The sequence below is a fragment of the Theobroma cacao genome, chromosome 1 (genome assembly GCF_053813885.1).
Source record: "Theobroma cacao isolate CCN51 chromosome 1, ASM5381388v1, whole genome shotgun sequence".
Taxonomy (NCBI): domain Eukaryota; kingdom Viridiplantae; phylum Streptophyta; class Magnoliopsida; order Malvales; family Malvaceae; genus Theobroma; species Theobroma cacao.
The window spans coordinates 10,068,181-10,087,951 of NC_142639.1; the positions used below are offsets into that span (position 1 = coordinate 10,068,181).

The 19,771-nt window shown below is 34.3% G+C and overlaps 2 protein-coding genes across 9 annotated transcripts; one reads left to right on the plus strand and one right to left on the minus strand.

The window, feature by feature from the left end:
* The first annotated feature begins 912 nt into the window (after window positions 1-912).
* Window positions 913-10,479, plus strand: LOC18612180 (DEAD-box ATP-dependent RNA helicase 53, mitochondrial-like). Of its 3 annotated transcripts, none has more exons than XM_018125934.2 (8): window positions 913-1,430; window positions 1,550-1,677; window positions 2,083-2,494; window positions 2,869-2,967; window positions 3,132-3,356; window positions 4,446-4,607; window positions 6,085-6,581; window positions 10,242-10,479. In XM_018125934.2, the coding sequence occupies exons 1-7, from the start codon at window positions 1,053-1,055 to the stop codon at window positions 6,568-6,570; spliced, it is 1,890 nt and encodes a 629-aa protein (XP_017981423.2). In that variant the 5' UTR covers window positions 913-1,052; the 3' UTR covers window positions 6,571-6,581; window positions 10,242-10,479. The 3 variants fall into 3 exon arrangements, with proteins under 3 accessions (XP_017981423.2, XP_007048883.3, XP_017981414.2); XM_007048821.3 differs by lacking the exon at window positions 10,242-10,479 and adding an exon at window positions 8,160-8,557; XM_018125925.2 differs by lacking the exon at window positions 10,242-10,479 and adding an exon at window positions 6,894-7,920.
* Window positions 8,503-19,771, minus strand: LOC18612181 (uncharacterized). Of its 6 annotated transcripts, XR_001929081.2 has the most exons (9): window positions 19,444-19,764; window positions 18,066-18,542; window positions 17,738-17,912; window positions 16,793-17,090; window positions 15,682-15,754; window positions 11,985-12,075; window positions 9,610-9,689; window positions 9,158-9,491; window positions 8,503-9,066 (listed from the first exon to the last, which is right to left on the minus strand). XR_001929081.2 is itself a non-coding variant. In XM_018125942.2 (8 exons), exons 1-8 carry the CDS (start codon window positions 19,510-19,512, stop codon window positions 9,282-9,284), a joined length of 1,470 nt encoding a protein of 489 aa, XP_017981431.1. In that variant the 5' UTR covers window positions 19,513-19,766; the 3' UTR covers window positions 9,079-9,281. The 6 variants fall into 6 exon arrangements, 4 of the variants coding, with proteins under 4 accessions (XP_017981431.1, XP_007048885.1, XP_088660594.1 ...); XM_018125942.2 differs by lacking the exon at window positions 8,503-9,066 and having other exon boundaries at window positions 9,079-9,491; window positions 17,738-17,909; window positions 19,444-19,766; XM_007048823.3 differs by lacking the exon at window positions 8,503-9,066 and having other exon boundaries at window positions 9,079-9,491.

The window sequence follows — 19,771 nt, forward strand, 5'->3', positions numbered from 1 at the left end:
TAAAAGTATATAACAATTTATAAATTTTAATTTATAAAGGAATAATAATAAAGTTAAAAATAATTATAATAAAAATTAATAATTGAAAAGCTTTGATTAAACCAGGATTAAAGTAAAAAATTATAAAGGTGAAATAAACATTGTTAAAATATTAACTTAAATGTTTGACATTTAACGAAAAAAATCAATTAAGTCAAAATAAATATATTTTTTGTGAAAATCTAATATTTAAATTTATATTATTGAGTTAAAAGTATTAAATGATTTACAGATTTTAATTTATAAATAAATTATAAAAATAAAAATAATTATCGTAAAAATTAAAAACTGAAAAATCCTATAAGAATTAACTTAAAAAATTATAAAAGTGGAAGAAGTATTATTAAAGTATTGATGTAAATTTGTCAGATTTAAACTAATAAATAAGTTAAGTCAAAATAAATATATTTTTTGTGAATATTAAATATTTATAGTTATATTATAAAGTTAAAAGTTTTGAATAGTTTACAATATTTAATATATAAATGCATAATAATAAATATAAAAATAATTATAATGATAATTAATAATTAAAAAAATTTGATTGTAAATTTATAAAAATTATTGTAAAAAATTATAAAAGTAATTAAAAAACATCATTCAACTATTAATGTAAATGTAAGAGTTACGGTAAAGGTCAAGTTTGATGAAATTAAATTAGTTAGTTATAATGTTGGTATTAAAAAGAATAATATTTGTATATTTTAAAATAAAAATAAAATAAATAATCTTAAAATTTATCTATATTGTTAAAATAAAATGAAAAAGTTTAAAAATTAACTATATTATTTAACTCTTAACCTGTTAAATAGGTTTTAATTATTTTTTTAAATTACATTAATTGATCTTCAAATAAGGGTAGGCTTACGGCAAGATTAGACTTGTAGCGCTCAGCAAGTGTTACAAAGTCATAAACCCTTTGCCTGTCTCTCTTCATTTCTAAAACCCTAACCTCCTTCCCTTCTCCCGAACTCGTATCTTTACTGTTATACAGAAACAAGTGTTTAGAGAAAATGATGAACACCGTCTTAAAGCGTACAGCTTCCTTAGCCTCCAGGCGGATCCTCACGGCGTCCGCTCAAACTCTTCTTCACCACTTCCACTCAACAGCAGCAGCAGCAGCAGCAGCCAGCACCAGAAATTCTGAGACTCTTTCCATTAACCGATTCAAACCCTTTTCCAGCTTTCCTGGGCCCACCGCGAGGAACTTCCACGCCAAGTCAGGGCCGTTGAATTTCAGGGCATCGCCGAGCTGGCAGGCGGAGTATGCCGTCGAGGATTATGAGGATGATAAGGGAGGTGATGGGCTTGACATCTCTAACCTAGGGATTGCTCCGGAGATTGTTTCTGCTTTGAAAAATAAGGGTATTACCAAATTATTTCCTATCCAGGTAAAAAGAAGAAAATATTATTACTTTGTTTTAGCTTTTAATGAAAATTAAAAAAATAAAAGAAAAAGAAAGAATTTCTTCTGATGGGGTTTTTGTTCTTTCTTGCTTTTTCACTATAGAGAGCGGTGTTGGAACCGGCAATGCAAGGAAGGGATATGATTGGACGGGCTAAGACAGGGACAGGCAAAACACTTGCCTTTGGGATGCCTATCATGGACAAAATCATTCGATACAATGCTCAACATGGGTTTGTCCTCTTTTTCTTTTCTTTCTACTCTTAAGGTTGCTGTTACTTTTGCTAGTTGCTTTCTTTATTTTCGTAAGGAAAAGAGAAAAAAAAGTGCTTTTGGTTACAAAAGCTTTTTGCACAGCGAATTTCATAGTTTTGATTTTATTTATGAATAAATGAATTATGTTTGAATTTGTTCTACGTTTTAGCCATTTACTCATTTTTAATTAAATTGTAATATATGATATAAATTATCTTTTTAATATCAATTTCTAGCTTTCAGCAACTATTGAGGAAGCAGAGAGTAAATAGCAAGCCAACAACCAAACAGACTTATTGGTTTTTCTTTTAATTCTTTTACCCATATGGAAGATTGATTTTGGACAATTTTTGTTCTCAAATTAATTATACATGTCATTGCAGACGTGGTAGAAACCCCTTGTGCTTGGTTTTGGCACCAACAAGAGAACTTGCTAAACAAGTTGAGAAGGAATTTCACGAGTCTGCCCCTAACTTGGATACAATATGTGTTTATGGGGGTACACCCATTTCTCGCCAAATGAGGCAACTTGACTTTGGTGTTGATATAGCTGTTGGTACACCTGGCCGCATTATTGATCTGCTCAAGAGAGGTGCTCTTAATTTAAGTGAGGTCCAATTTCTTGTTCTTGATGAAGCTGATCAGATGCTTCATGTTGGATTTGTTGAGGAAGTTGAAACCATACTGGAGAGGTTGCCTGAGAATCGTCAAAGCATGATGTTTTCAGCTACAATGCCTAATTGGATCAAAAGACTTACCCAGAAGCACTTAAAAAATCCATTAACAATTGATCTGGTTGGTGTGCATATCTACTTTTCACCAATCTCCTATGTTCACGGTTATTATTTCTTGCTTCGAGTTTCACCCCCTCTATTTGTTTGCAGCATACCTTTTCCTATTATATGGATGCCTTTGGTGTGCTGTTTATATATGGAAATATAGGGATCTAAAATTTTCAATGTGTATTGTAGCATGTTGAAAGTTGTGAAGTCATAATTTATGTACCGCTGCTGAAATTTTGGTTATTATCAAAATTATTTTAACATATAATTAAGGATGAATTCTGTTTTTATCTCTCTTTTTCTTGAATAATGGAGATAAGCTTTGGTAGAGGAAAAAATACATACACATAGCACCACTTATTTCTTGTGGCTTATGTGCCCCTGCAGGTTGGTGAGTCTGATCAGAAGTTGGCAGAAGGAATTTCCTTGTATTCAATTGCAGCAGATATGCATGGAAAAGCATCAATCCTTGGTCCTCTAATAACAGTATGAATCATGACATCAGGGTTTTTATTTTCCTGCTTGGCAGATTATCTTTTTTGGTTTTCTTTTCTTTTTTTTAAATTCCAGTTTTCGACCAATCTCAAACACATTATAGTTTTTACTCAATTATTATTGCTTCTTCTCTCATCATAGAATCCACTTGTTAGGAACATGCAAAAGGAGGAAAGTGTATTGTTTTCACTCAAACAAAGCGTGATGCTGATCGGCTGGCATATGCCATGGCAAGGAACTTTAGATGTGAGGCTTTGCATGGTGATATCTCACAAAGTCAGAGGGAGAGAACTCTCTCAGGCTTCCGAGATGGGCATTTTAATATTTTAGTTGCAACTGATGTTGCTGCTCGTGGCCTTGATATACCTAGTGTTGATCTGGTGAGTTTCACATATCATTCTCCTTCATTGCTTTTAGCCATTTTTTAGATGGTTTTGCTAGAAACTATTGTTCTTACAGTTAATTTGAGATGATAATTTAATATTGATGCCAGATGTGTGTCTGGCTTGTTGTTTTGTTAGTAATGGTACCACTTTCAGGTTAATCTACTTCTTATGGGTCTGTACAATTTGACATCCTAGAAGAATTTATCTGCTCTAAACTATGCATGATGCATGGATTTTCTTTTAATCTTATGGTTTATTGTGATTGATTTCAATTTTCTGCCCTTTTTGGTTTGCAATTGCTTCTTAGCCTATTACTGGGTTGGGTACTTGGTGATGCAATATTTGTTTCATAAAAAATTAGTATTTCAAGAGAAAAAAAAGAGAGGAATTAATATTATTGTGTTTAGCCTTGCTTAATGCTTAGGGACCATCGTTTGTGTAAAATGGAAAAAAGTCTTGGGCTTATGTAAAAAATAAGTTTGGGCTGAAGTCTTTGGAGTGGCTAGTTTGGATTAGAGTATATATGTTAACATTGTTTTACGCTTACCCTCAAGGATCCTACTTCTTTGGGATTGATATTCAGTTAAAGACTATTTGTTGGGGTGGCCATTTTTAGAGTATTGGGCCTTGATTCTTAATTGTTAAAATTAATGTAAATTCTGCAGACATGCTATAGAAAAGTCTATATGTTGAAATAGGAAGTTATGAAGGAATGCAGACTGCTAATTACTAGTGATGAATTTTCTCACTATTATTTTTTTTGGAATCCATGACACTTCCTAGATTGTAAGTGTTCGTAGATTCTAGCACTATTTTTATGTAAGGCTTCTGCATGCATTAGTATTGTTGATTCTGAAATTGCAATAAATTGTTACTTTGCTTCCCCTTTTGTTTGCTTCAGTTCGTGCTTGGCTGAAGTTGTAAATAATTAGCATGTGAGGCGATATTCTCTCATAAGCTTATAGTGTTTGATATTTGATGCGTTCAATAATTTTCTATAGTCTGGGCTCCTTTTAAAGCTGCCAACTTTTTCTCCTTATTATACTTTTAAATGTTTTCTAATTAATCTTATATTCTTAATAGGTAATACATTATGAGCTTCCAAACACATCTGAAACTTTTGTTCATCGAACTGGCCGAACTGGTCGTGCTGGAAGGAAAGGAAGTGCAATTCTTATTTACACTCGAGAGCAGAGTAGGGCTGTTAGGGTTATTGAGCGAGAAGTAGGATGCAGATTTTCTGAGGTTATATCCTATATCCCTCTTGATCTTCCTTTTTGTACTCCTTTTTCGTTTTCCTTTTTTTTTTCTTTTGGGGGATTAAAACCATGTTTTATTAATATTTCTGCAACGTTGATATATCCATATTTTGGGGACCTTGAACATTAGGAAAGTCAAAAAACTTTTAAAAGCCTATGCCAAAGTGAAGTATTTGAAGTGGGGCAAAAGTCAAAGAGTTTAAGTTTGAGACATTTTTAGCCTTTTGGAAGTGGAGCTAGCTAGAACTTTGAAGCTATGTCAGCCTTTTGTCTTCTTACGTAATCAAAACCGGTTTTTATATATTTATTTTGTCAGTTTTGACTTGTTCACGGTTAATAATATCTTCTAAACCGAAGACCTCACTTTTCCGGTTGAACTGGCCAGTTTGATTGATTTTAAAGCACTTCTCTTTTAATTTTGCCCTAAATTTTCGGTCTCAAGTAGTTAAGCTTCAATTAATGCTTTACACTATCAATTTTTCATTCAAATCTCAAATTCCAAAGTAATTAAAGCATGGAAGGTGTGAGATTTTCAGCCTTTATTTCTTGGGAAAGAGACAAGAACTACTATAACTCACAAAAACATCTAATTGTATATAAACTACTGATTTGTAAGAAACCTCTAGCATGAGAGAGTTTTTGATTCAATCTTTACTCCTTAAATCATTAAGCCCATGTTAAGAATAAAATAAAGATTACAAAAGAAAAAAAGTTTGCTTGTGACAATTATTATTAACTAACAAATTATTCTAAAAAGAGAAGTCTAACATAAGATATTGTGAGTTTTATAAATTAAGGACCTCTTTTTAAGAGGAAGCATTCTTGGAGCAATCCCAACATGGAAGACTCTCAAAACTCACATTAATATTTACTATAAATTGTTTTGGATTTGAGACTGTATAGTTACAGAATTTTTTTTCGAAAACAATCATAAGATTTAACTTAACTTTATGCATCATCTAATATACTAGAGGGAATGATCAAAAGGTTGACAATTATTTTGTGGGGAGCGGTGATAATGTTTGACTCTGTTCTTAGTCTGGCACTCGAGCCTCTTGCCACTGACATTTATGTCGTTTTGAAATGAATCACTCTATGACTGTAAATTAATGATTAGAGATGAATTGTTGCTTGGGTCTAGTGGAAATGCCAGTTCCCATGTTACAGGGACAAGATATCTTGTTGTTCAGCAGTATACTATTAGTATCTGTTCTATTCTTGCTGAGTCGCATATGCCTCTATTTAAGTTGAAGTATACTGGTTTAAAAGTTGTAAATGATGTCAATTGTAGCCATATTCATAGATGGATATGTATACAAATAATCAAATTCCCATGATTTTGGCTGTAGTGCTCATGAGCATCATAGGTGGAAAAATTTACATAAGTTTAACATTAATTACTATGTTACTGTATATTTTCGTAGATTAAACTTATAGACTGATCACTTGTTAATTTGTTGTAGCTTCCTAAGATTGAGGTTGAGGGCGGGAGCACTGACACGTTCAATGAGATGGGTGCTGGTAGTCGCTTTGGGTCATTTGGAGGTACGCGAGATCGTAGATATGGTGATATGGGTTTTGGTCGTTCTGGTAGGCAAGAGGAATATGGATTTGGCCGTCTTGGAGGCAATAGGAGTCCTGGATTTGGTCGTAGTGGTGGTCAGTTTGCTGGTGAGATGGGGAGCTATGGAGGTTCTAGCTCTAGTCGCTTTGGTTCTAATAACCGGTCTGGAAACTTTAGTGGTCCTGCATTCAGCCGTCCAGGTGGATTTGGGGAGTTTGGCAAAGCAGATCGTTCTAGCAGCTTTGGTAGCTTTGGTCCTAGACGTACTAGTGGATTTGGAGATTTTGGTTCAAGAAATACAGGTGGATTTGATGACAATCGTTCAGGCCAAAGCAGTGGGAGCTATGGTAACAATGATCAGAGCACTGGAAGAAGAACCTTTTAAATTCTTTTGAGGTAAGTGTGACATAGGTGAACACACATAGGAACTCCCTCTCTGTTCTTGCTATCTCTTGCACCTTTTGCTTTTAATTCGATATGAACTTCTATTAACTCATAAATCATGAATTACATACATCTTTGCAAAATTGCCTGATGCCACCTAATTTTCTATGTTTTCTTAACGCTAATCATCTGTCCTTAGGTTTGTGTTCATTGGTTTTCTCTGGTAAAACCTTCAAAGTTATAGTGGATTACATTTAGTGAGTGTATGATCACTAGAAATATAATTTTTTTTTTCTTTTCTGTTCTTGGTTTCTTGTCTTGTAGAAGTGGAAAACTGCTGCTGCATAGAATGTTAAGTTAATGGGCTAGTGTATTCAACTGAGTATATTTGTTTTGGATTTTCTTGGATCCGAAAGGGAAAGTGTAATGGGAATCGAGTAATACTTTTAGATGTATCTACTCACTTGAGCAGCAATGGTTATTCTTCATTTCCTTAAATATTCCTTTTGTTTTGGTCAATCATATAGAAGTTTTGGAGATATCATGTTGTAATCTTTTGGAGAGTTTCGATAAACTGGGTTCAACAGTGCTCATCCAAACTTGTAGCTCGTGGAAGAGCTTGTGATGAATACACATTAAATGAATATTCCTAGCTGATAATATTGAAATAACTAAGTCTTTGTTTGGTCTGTTAAAAACATTTTTTTGGAAGAGAAATATCTTCCATTGTTTGGACAACGCTATATAAAGCATTTTCATGTGTTTGGCATCAAAAGGAAATACTCAACTTTTTCTTTTCTGTTTAATTTAGCAAGAGACTGCACCAAAACCTCCCACTCTGCTTTGCCTCTTTCTAACTTGTGGTTGGCTGCTCCCCTCTCTCCTTCACTTCTAGTTGAAGTCCACCTCTGCTCAAGGCTCACCAACTCTCATTCTGTTATTTTTCTGTTTTCTCTCCTTTGGCTCTCTCTCTCTCTCTCTCTCTCTCTCTCTCTCTCTTGGGTAATGTGTTCTCTTTCTTTGAGTGTGGTTGTTGGAGGAAGATGGTTGGCGCCAGTGGCAGAAGGTGGTGAGCTTCAGTGACAGGTAGAGTTAGTGATGTAAAAGAAAGGTGCCATGGGGAAGAGGGGAAGGTCTGAGACCAGTGTCCTAAAACAATGAATTTTTCTTGTTTTTTGCACTTTAGAGAGGGGCGTGGGACCAGAAGTTGTTTTCTGCTCTCTTATTTTAAATTGGCCTTTTTTTTGGGAACATTCCAAAAGCCAAGCTTTGGAAAATGCAGAAAATGACTACCCAAAAGTAATTTTCATGAATGGAGCTTATAAATTTTGGATGTTGTAGTTTGGCTTTTTGAGGCTCTATCTTCATTTTCCTTTATCGCATTATTTTGATGACAAAATAAGCATTCTGTGCATAAACATGATTTTTTATTGGTGTTATGTCTATTTGATAATTTAAGTTCACCGATACATGCTAGGCTGCTAACAGGTGCTTAGTTTATCCCCTTGCCCATCGGCTAGGATGTTATCAACAGGCTTTTGTGGCCTATGATAGCTTTGGTTTTCATGTGCATTTATTTTGGAATGGCAGGAAGAAGGCGCCATTCCAGTGAGAAACAGATACTGAGAAACAAGGATTCTTTGGGTACGTGAAGTTTATTGGAAGGGAAGAGAGAAAGAGGGAGAATCCCCACTCCCCCTTCTTCTCCCCTCTCCCATTAGGGCATAACTCAACTAATATTTGCTAGTTATTCGCATGGGAATGTTTCAGATGCTGGCTGTTGATATTCAAATTAATTACCTGTCCGATCATGTATTTGATTAGGGTTTCATTATATTATTCATTCTGGGAAAGTGGCCCCATCCATTGTCTTCTTTTTCCCAATCCATTCCGACTGGTCGTGTTGTGCCTTACCTCTTAAAACTAACAGAGATTTGATAATTATGATGTTTCAGTGCAGAAAACCTCATTTCTATCCACATTACAAAGTATGACTTTTACACTTGTATAAATTGAAATAATATATGTGATGTAATGCAAGGATATGGATTCCTTATCAAAGTGCTGGAAGTTGTGACTTGATTAGACTGAAACTACCTCAAAGAACAGACGCATGTTAATATAGTTTTGCTCCATTAAGCTTTTTGGACCAGTTGTTCATAGTTTTCTATCAAGATGCTCGGCCCCTGCCTCTCGAATCTTCATCTTTTTTTCTCCACAAAATTCTTTGCTTTCGATCCTGGTAATTGCTAAGTTATGCCCCTTGACACAAAGGTGTACATCTTTCCTATCTAATTTTGAGCTTTAACATTATAGAGGTAAGAGCATCTTTTGCCATGATAAGATGGGCTGAACTCAACTTTACCCATCCGTTCATGAGGTCTAATTTGTTGGATCATACAGCATACAACTCGAGGAAATGTCAAAAATAATGCGTCTTCTAACACCGAAGTGGTTCTCAAGTCTCCACATCTGATTAAGGTACAAGCTCGAGGACCTATACTCGCAGTGGGATAAACATTTTTGTCATTAATTCTCATTGTATAATGCCAGAATGTAAACAGGCAAAGTTAGTCAAAATATCTTACCTTAAAGGAAAAACAAAATTTTAAGACATCTTTGCAGACTAAAGAGGTTTAACATAATGGTTTGTTACTGCCTTGAATTACCAGTGGGTCTAACATTGTGACTGTCAATTGACTGATGTTGGTCTCACGGTTGCCTTTGCTGGTTACTGTCCTGTTGGTTTTCTGGCTGTTGTACTCGCTGCTGCCGGGTTCCATTTATACGCTGTTGGGGAGATTGTGTATGTCCTCTTCTTCTCCATCTAAGGTATTCCACCAGAAGAGAATTTGTACTAATTGCAATACCAAACCCAGTGAATGACGAAAGGAGGACAGAAAGAATTGCGTTCACATCAAGCTGCAAGTTTAAGGAAGAATATTTAGGAGCTTAACTCCAATTCCCACCCTTGGAACAAATGTTGCTGGTGTGAGCGAAAACAAAATACACAGTTGCTGAAGACATTTGTTCTACTTACGACTGTATAGAAGATGTGAGCGAACAGGATAACCATTGCAAACTGGAAGGAAGAATAGGCCCATATGTAACTCCTGCTCACTGCCATCATCAGAGACTGAAAGTCACGAGAACTAATGAAACAATATCAAGCTGCCATCAAATATGAGAAATAACCCAAAGAAAAAAAATTAAAATAAAAAACGAAAAATTTAGTAGATACGGTCTAACACTAGCACTATGTTTGTTAGGAAGGAAGGAAAAAGATGAGGAAAGAAAAAATGAAAGGGTCTTTTGGTATTGTATGAAAGATGAAAAATAGTTGAAAGGATTAGATTTGGAAGGATGGGGAATGTGCAAATCCATCCATTTCCTTTCCCTCTTAACAAACGAAGAAAAGGAAAGAAAGAAACACTATTTTCCTCCCTTCCTCTTTCCCTCCTACCAAACATAGTGTATGTATTCTAGTTTTTTTTTTTTTTTTCTTCTGAAAGTTGTGTATGTATTCCAGTTGTTCCATAAGAATGATAGCCTCCTCGCCAAGAAGGAAGAAAAACAAAATCTTTCCAGCTCCTTTGTCTCCTATTTCCTATGTGCAGTCACTTGAGCTTTTGACATATTTCATGGCTAATTCTTGCTCTTATGGTTCTGCAGATACGGACAAAACAGCTCTAGCAACAGAAGGCAAATGAACAGATGGCAGAAACTACAGGAAGCTCATGGGAAATAAAAAATTGCAAAATTGGAGTTTTTTCAAGATTTCTTGTAGTTTTATTTTCAATTTAACAAGGGTCAATTCATGTCTATATAACAAATAATTCCGCTGACTAGTTTTATATTTTTGTTGGGTTTCTGAGGAAAGCTAAATGGAAATAGATATATTTGAAATTCAGCAGATATCTTTTATTTTTTCTCTTTTTTGTAATGTAGATATTTCTTAACTGTGACAAAAAATGCTAGTTCATTGGATATGCAGAATGATTGTAGGTTTATGTAGAATTCCTAGTTTTATCAAATAAAAATAATCAATATATCTCAGAAAAGGAGAAAATATTTTCTTCCTGAGAAGGTTTCGAGTCATTAAAGTCTGTATATGGAATTTTAAATATTTTAGGACTATGCATGCTAGTCAAAGTCTCTAAATTTCTTCTCTAGTTAGGAGTTTACTTCCTAGTGGAGTAAGGTGCTACCATGCGCCTAGAAAAAACTGTCAAAATTGACAATGACAAATAGTGAGGTGATTTGCTTGCTGTCAAGGAGTGTTTGCCTTTTTGTTTTTGGTACAAGAGGAAGCACATCACCTTAAAGCTAGGATCTCTATCCATATCCCAGCCCACCCTACCATTTGAGCTAAGCCAAAGTGGTAGCGTTTGCCATCTTTGTACATTTAGGAAATTTTACATCAGATAACCTATGTTTCTTCTTCCCTTGATATGTTATCATCTCTATTTTTTTTTTCTCCTGCACACAGTTCAGAATTCAGATTGCTATCTGACATTTTTTCTTCACCATTATCTACCAGAACCTGAGTCACCTTTTTCATTTTTGTTATTTCTCAGCATCCAGGCCATTCTTCTGCCTATTCCAATGAAAATCAGAAATCTGAATACAGATGTCACTCTTCCGCCTTTATCCCATGTATTGTATCACAGTTTGTGAACTAACTATCCACCGTCAGAAGAGCTACCTATCCAACATTCTGATGTTATGCAGTTCAAATTTTCAACTTTGACATCCTTAACGAGTTGTTAAATTAGTCATTGGACCTAGAGTTTATGCATACATTATGTGGCTTAGAAGGGAAATCTTCCCTTCTTCAATCATATAAAGTAACTGTTTGATTTATTTATAGCAAGCTTATTGCATTCTTATTCCTGATGAACTTGTGCTAAAAAGCGCATTGACTATTTACAGTAAAATTTGAGATTGACAATGGTATGACTCACTTCTGTATGCAGCATTAAGTTGACTAGTTCAGAGTTATCCAATAATAATAATAATAATGATAAAAAAAAAAGTTCACTAGTTCAGACAAATTATATTAACAAAGCTAGGGATCTTATGGGGGTAACAAAAATAGATAAAAAAAAAAAAAACTGCATGTCCATAAATGACATGCAAAAGGCGAAAGCTTTAAGCAACATTTGATCTCTATTTTCAAACTTTCATTTGTATCAATATCCAGCATGTTATTTGGGAACTGGAAACAAATTGGCGAAAGTTAATGAAGCACAGTCAGTTGGACTACCTATTTGTAACACCAGTTTTTTTAGTAGGAACTAGGTATTATGCAACCAGGAACACAGAGGTAATAAGAAAGCACTGCTATAAAATTAAGTTTTTGTTCCCAATTTAAATGCCCTTAGTGTTTTGTCAATCAATAAATGATATACTCACCCATTGTTGAAGCAATTGTAGAGGAAAGAAGACCTAAAGCACAGGAAAATGGTAATGAGATGGCTAGAGCACGCGGACCCAAGTTAGACACCTGTGTAGATTGAAAAATTGTGAAATCTTTAAATCAACTTGTACTGTAAAAGAAAATTGTTGAAAACTAATATGTTAGAATGGAAGAAAATGCTCAAAATATGCACATATAAAAGCTTACAAAATGAAGCATGCACATTGAGATTTCTTGCAGTAGCCTTCGGAAATCAAAGTTTATAGAACCTATAAAATGAAGCATGCATGTTGAGACTTCTTCAGTAGCCTTTCAAATCAAAGTCTATAGCCTCAAAAAAATAGTTTCATATGAAAGACTGACTTATGGAAGCAACAAGAAACATTATTATGCTTCAAATAATATTTTATTTGGTGGAAAGTAACTAGGGGCAAACTTTGGTGGCAAAGAACCAAACTCTGTTATTGGAAAAGGAAACAAGACAGAAGAAAGAATTCTAGCGAGATACATAGTGATAATTGAGGTTAAAATTACCTTGGGCAATAACAGCATTATTATTAAGAAAGTTCTAGCATCTAAAGCAGATCTTTGACCAGTTATTTAGGTGTTATTAGTCAAAGGTTTATAGAAAGGAAAATGTCATATTTGGCTCCCATAGTTTAGGAAAATGTCTAATGTGATACATATAATAAAATGTTCAATATGTTGCCTGAACTTTCATGCCGTGTATTAGTCCAATAGCTAGCACCGTTAACCCAATTTGCTTATGTGTCATGACCAATAAGAATATGCCATGTGTATGCCACGTGTGAAATAAAAATTATCAATCTTTTTTTTGAATTTCCACATGGATGACACATAGCAAGCTTCCATTGGTAAGTGAAAAAGATACATATATTTTTTTAAAAAATTTCATGACATTATCATTCTCTTTAAAAAAATTCAAAAAATAATTCATTTTAAAAAAATTCAACTATTTTCCCTTTCACTTTCTTTTTTTTCTTATATTTTACTTTTCTATTTTTTTTTTCATTTTCGTCCTGTCATTTTTGTAAAGTTTTGAAAATTCAAAATTACAAAGAAAATTAACTTTTCTTTTTCTTCACAAATTACTAACAAATTCACTTTAATTATTCTATTAAGTACTTGTTTGGCCTGGTTTTTTTTTTTTTTCAGCTTATCTACTTCTTAAAAGTATGAGCCAAGTCAAACAAGATTTGAAAAGCTCTTAAAAAAAATTAAGTAGCTTTTTTTTAAAGAACAAAATTAAAAAAAAAAAGCTTAAAAAAAACTCCAGATATGAGCTTTTTTTTCTCTTCTTTTAAAAACATGCCAATTTTTCAAGAAATACTCCTCTCTCTTAATCGATCTCCCTCTCTTCTCCATCCCTCTGCAAATCACCCTTCTCCAACGCAAATCACGATCTCCTTCTCCTCTACCTCTATCTCTACAAAGACTATTAGAAAAAAAAAAAACAGAAAGACCTAACAATAGAATAGTAAAATTTGCGAGTTTTTGTTCTTACAAAAATTAAGAGAAAAAAAACCCAAAATTCAAAGTTGCATTCAAGTGTTATTTAAATGTTTTCTCTCTTCTTCACCAAAAAAGATTTTAATGTCAAATTCATCATTTACTCTTTTCTCTTCTTTCTTGGGAATTGAAGCATGGTCTGATTGTTTGCTACATCAATAAAAATCTAATACTATTACTACTTTACAAACTTTGAATGTTGTTCTATTTCTGTATAGATTTTTTTGATTTTAACATCTACAATCATATATAAGTTCAAAGCAGACTTATTCCGCTTAGGTGATTGAAGATGACATGAATACCCTTTATGGTAATTTTAACAAAAATTAGAACTTATATAATTTATTCTACCAAAGCGCTTAACAAAACGTTTCAGCTTAATTTTAAAAGCTATTATTATTCATAAGAGCTTCATAATAGCTTTTAAGCTAAAAAAAAGCTAGGCCAAACAAACTCTAAATCCCAATCTTTGAAATTTCTTAACATGAACACAGAATTCCACACAAAGAGATAGAACCCAAATTTTCTTTCAAATTCAGATTTTCTTACACTTTCTCTCACTTTCTCACTAACCAAAAAAATTTTAACACCAAAATACTTTAATTTATTATGACTTTCACCCTTTTAAAAACCCATTTTAGTGAACCGAAGCAACCAAAACCTTCCCTAAAGATTGAACCATAGCTAATCTTGATTGATTATCCACTCCTCAACAAAACCCTCCATCTCTGATTTTTCTAAACTGCACTCCAGTTGGCTAATCATCATCATTGTCATCACCATCCTCACTTATCCCCTTCAAGAGCAATTCCAACCTGATCCTAATAAACTTCAAATTCCCAAAACCCATCTTACAATGTCAAATTAATTCAATTTGGACAAAAAACAGCCTAAAAAATCATTAATTAGTTGGTCCATCATATGTGCAAAACTCTTTTTAACACCTCACACTTGCAAAATTCAAAGCCCATTGATCTATCTCTGCCATTCTTTTTGTTGCTTTCTTTTTGTTATGTGAATGGTATTGGAGAATCTGAAGGGTTATGAGAGGTGAGATAGATAGATGGGTGAAGGAGAGTCCAGCTAAGAGGGGAAGGTGGCTGTTTGTGTCGACAAGCCAAGGGAAAGGGAGATCAAAAAGGAGTGAGACGATGAGAATGAGAAAGTAAGAGGCCAATAGAGAAATGAGGGAAGAAGGACAGGGAGGAATGGACAGTGGAGTACCTGCTGCCAGATCAAGTCTTTGGCTGTTAAATCAATGGTGGGTATGGCAGGCAGAGGGGAGTAAGAACCACATTACTTGAACTCGGAGGTGAGTGTTTCATACAAGTATGCGTCCAAAGTGGGTACATTTAATTTTTTCTAAGTTTTTTCATATATTTGGAAAGTTGGACCTCCAGACACATATTCATCAGATATGTATCGAACACAGATACTTTAAGGAAAATAAATGGTTGAAGAAGAACGGAAAGATTGAAAGAAAATAAACTGGGAAAAAGAATTTTAAAAAAATAGGACTTTTTTTTTTTGGTAGTTGACTTATTTTTTAATTAAAAAGGTAATGTTGTAAAAAATCTACATTTTTTTAACCTTCCAATGGAGGCTTGCCACATGTTCCCATGTGGAAAATTAAAAAAATCAATAATTTTCATTTTCACACATGGCATACTCCTATTGGTCAAATGCTACATAAGCAAATTGGGTTTATGATCTTAGCTGTTGGACTAACTTAAAACATAGAATGAAAGTTCGGGTACCACATTGAACATTTTATTAGTACAGGTACCATATTAGACATTTTCCTAATCTATAGGGGCCAAATGTGACATTATCTCAACCACAGAAAGACATAGTGATATTCTTCCCCATGTAGGAGCATTAAGGGTTCATGTGCATATAAAATACTACCAACACATACATTGAGAGAGCAATAAATTTAGTAAACAGTGCAGGCAATCAGCACTATTAAGCCGACTTTGATTCTATTGAAAGCAACAACAGCTTTTGCTAGCTGTGAAACATACTTGGTTTATACTACAACTAGATGCCCATGCAGGAAAATAGTAATAAGCATGTGATTTAATGGCTTCCATCAAAAGAGAAACCAAAATATGAAAGGACTGCAATCAAATGGCACAGAATATATAAGTAAAAGATGCTTACAAGAAGTTGTTCCAGAAAACAGAAGTAAGCCAGTATGCTAACCATGACCAGAACTGGTACATCCTGCCAGACCCTATTGATCATGCAACAAGTGGAACACTGATAAAACTTCAAAATTAACTCATGTGTGCAAAAATAGAACACATACATAATACAGATCTAGATTACTCATGATGACCCAAAACTTCTTATAACATTATCTTTTTTTGGTTTTCCCATCTTTACTTTAACATCTCTCCTTAAAATTGAATGATTATCCAACTAAATGAAGGATGCAGTTAACACATTGTAATTGCAAAAAGAAGAAATAAGCTTTTTCACAACATATGTAATTGGCTACATGGACCTTATTAGACCATCATGCAACATTTTGGACCAGATTATGAGTCATCTCACTAAACACAGGGTCCAATTTGATACTTATTCTATGGTCTTCCCCTTCCCTTTTAACATGGGCATCCTCCACAAAATCACATACTTTTGTAACAGCATATGTAAGTCATAAACATAAATGTCCAACTACCCTAAACTCTAGTGTGTCATTAAACCGAAAAAAAACTCCTCCAAAATCTATACTATCTATACTATTATATAAAGTGAGTGGCTGAGTGTGGTGTCATGAATTAAGTGACACCAACTCAGTTGTAAATATTACAAAACAATCTAACAAAATAATAAAAAAACATATAGAAATATGGTTATATATAAGTTATTCGATTTTCTAAATATCAGAAATGGCATCCATTTCTGACTTGATTTTCTCAATTTTTTTTTTCAAGTGCACTTAAAAGGAAAAAAATTCCCGTTTTACTTAGAGAAAAATACTACCTTCCACTTCCTCCCTCTTTCACTCATGTAGTGGATGTCACAAATTCAAGAAAAGAAAACAAGCCTATCCAGAAAATACATACTAAGTTAAGAGGTAAAAGCCCCGACTAAATGAAACATAAAATCACCACAATATCCTTGCTGTCTAAACAAAAGATAAATCTGGAAGAAGGAAATTATCAAGGTTTACAATGAAAAAAGAGTCAAATAACTTATACTTCACACCAATGGAATAAGTAATTATGAAACAATGTTAGCTAAAATGTTGAAAAGGAGAACTTGCCTGTAACGAGCAACCTGAGCCTGTTGTGGCACAGTAGGAGGTCGTCTGGTAACAATCCGTGGATCATTCATTTTTAACAATGTTACTGGCAGATTCTGAACATCTTGCTTGCAGACATCACATGTCTTGTTTCCTTTGATGCTAAACCACTTCACTGCACACTCTTTGTGAGCAAGTGCAAGCTCTCCTTTACAGCTACACTCCATCTTCAGAGTCTCACCTCCTTCGCAAAGCTCAACCAAGCAAATCCTGCATACTGCTTCTTCTTCAGGAATGTCTTCACCTACATCTTCACTAGCTGAGATAATGTCACAAGATTGTAAGTTATATCTATATCTATGGGGACAGTCCTATGACAAAAGTGGTAATCAGAAAGAATAAAACATTGTAGACAAGATGGCCAGAGCCTCGTATGGCCATACGTCACCTTGACTTATTAGGCTGCAAAAACATTAAAATTTAATGACTAACGACGCAAGTCATAGAACAAAGCACCTCAAATGTGATCACCACAAGATCATATTAAGCTTGAATAAAGCTCTGAAGAAATAGTTCATATCAAATCCTTAAACATTTTATCATATGTCAATGGAGTTACTTTTAATCATGTCATAAGCACCAACAAATTTATACAACATCCTTGTGTCAATCCAACCAGATGGCCAACTAACAAGACCTAGGACAATGAAGGCACAAAGAAGGTAAAAAAAAATTATCAGGAATTCTAAGAGAAAACATGGCACAGCTCCCATTGTTGGAATACAATCAATTGAAGTCCATGCCAAAACATTAAATTTGACATAAAGGAAGAATAAAGCCAATTGTAATTAAAATAGCTTGCATACAAGGGGAAACAAAGAGAAAGAAAGAAAAACATAAGTAGCATTTAATATACAAATTGAGGCTACTGACTTGAAATTCCAAGATAAGAAAATTAGCACCTACTGATTTCTGTTGAAGGAACATCATTTGGCAAGGCACCCTCAACTTGCACAGGATGAAATGTTGCTGAAATTACGCGGACCAGACCTCGCCCAGAGTCTGCTCGCCTTAAACTTCTAGGTTTAGCATGAACTGGTACAGATAATGAGCGTGTCATATGCTGTTGAGCTACTGACTTCTGTAGGCAAAAAGCATCCTTTTTAAATAGTATAAAGAAAATTATTTAAAGTTGTAAATGTTTAATGCACGAACTCCTAGTTGCACCTTAAAATGAACATAAAGTATCAACAGATACTGGAACTAAGTTAAGGATGGGACAAAAGAAACTTACAGAAACATGAGATTGAGCATCTATATGTCTTTCTGGTATAGACTTTGGACCTGAATACGCAATTGGTGTAACTGGTAAAGAATGTGCTGCCTTTGTTGAAGGGAACAAAACTTTGTTGAGAGAAAATGACCTTGACGTAGAAGGCTTCTCCAAAGAACCATCAGATGGAGGTGTGTCTGGAACAATTAGAACCATCTTCTCACCTTTTTGGCACAAATTGTTTGCCCTAAAGCTCCTCTGGGGAAGGATACTTCTAACAGAGGATCTGATTTTAGCCGAATGTGGTCTAGGAGGCAGCCCTACTTTAGTAGAACTAGGACTTGGGTCAGAAGGAATATCTACACTCGTAAAATCATAGAAAGAACTTTCCAAAGACCTTAAAGGTATTTGCAAAGAGGAGAGATTCGGCCGTTTAGTCTGATGAGAGGCTTCTATGCTTTTCTCCATTTCAATGCATACCTCAAAACCATCACCACCCTTTCATTAACATCAAAATGTAGAAAGCAACAATGAGTTGGAAAGAAAATAAGAGAAAGCAAAAGCTACAAACACCACTTCAACAAAAGTGCATATGTTATATGGAGCCACACTAACCACACTTGAAGCTTAGGATTGTCCCAACACTTTTAAACTGCTTGTAAAACACATCCAAGAAGCTTAACAAATAGCTATGATAATGACAGGATAATTGATATTCAGCTATCAGTCATAAAAGCAGAATACAAATAAACCTTGATCAGAACGTTGCGCTTGGATGTCATACACCAGACTACAAGTTTTGCGGTTGGTATGTGAGTTATTCTTTAGATTTATTCTTTCAAACATCTACTCTCGAGGACACAACACTGATAACCGTCGCTTCTAAAGGCACATAGAGACTTAAGATTAAGTTCATACAGATAACTACGAACAAGTTGGGTGCTGGGATAAATGGCAAGCTTTCCAAGTAAACTTGTATTCATATATTTTTTTTCTTGATGTAAACGTTAGGATTTAGGAAATTCCGAGCAGGCAACAAGTCAATTTAATTTGAAAAAGATAACCCATAAATTTGTTACTTATTATCCATGCCATTTGTGAATGGTTGGAGATGCCGACCGTGGGACAAAATAACATAACTCTTCAAATTAAAAAGCTCCTTGGGATCATGCCTAATCTAAGAATGTCACAGATGAACTAAGATATGAAATTGTTTAGCCCATTAGAGGCCATGACAAATTTAATCAACATCAACCGACTAACAGAACAAGGAAGCAAAGCAAGTGAGAGCAAAACCCAGCAGAATTTCACTGAGACCAGATCAAACAAAGCTTTACTTCGATTTAGTACTAATAAAAATTGGCTGGATAATGGATTTGTGAAATTCTAGTAAAATCACCTGAGCATGATTCGGAGGATCCGAAGAAGATGCTTCACTGCGTTGATGTTCAGCAACTGAATTCTCCATCACCTCCTCCAACGAAACGAAATAAAATAAAAACTAATAAGCAAAAAAATTTAGTTTGAATTCAATTTTGGAAATACAAAAAAGAAACAGCAATTATGCGAACAAGAACGAGTGCACTGTTTGGGGGCCCCTCAGATAATTTTTTTTTATTTTATAATTTTAAATTTGTTTCCTCCCCCTTTTTCCAGTCGCAAGTTGCTGCCACTCCAAGTCCAACTCGGTCAGTCCTTTTCCACGCTACTGTACTTCGTTTTTTTTT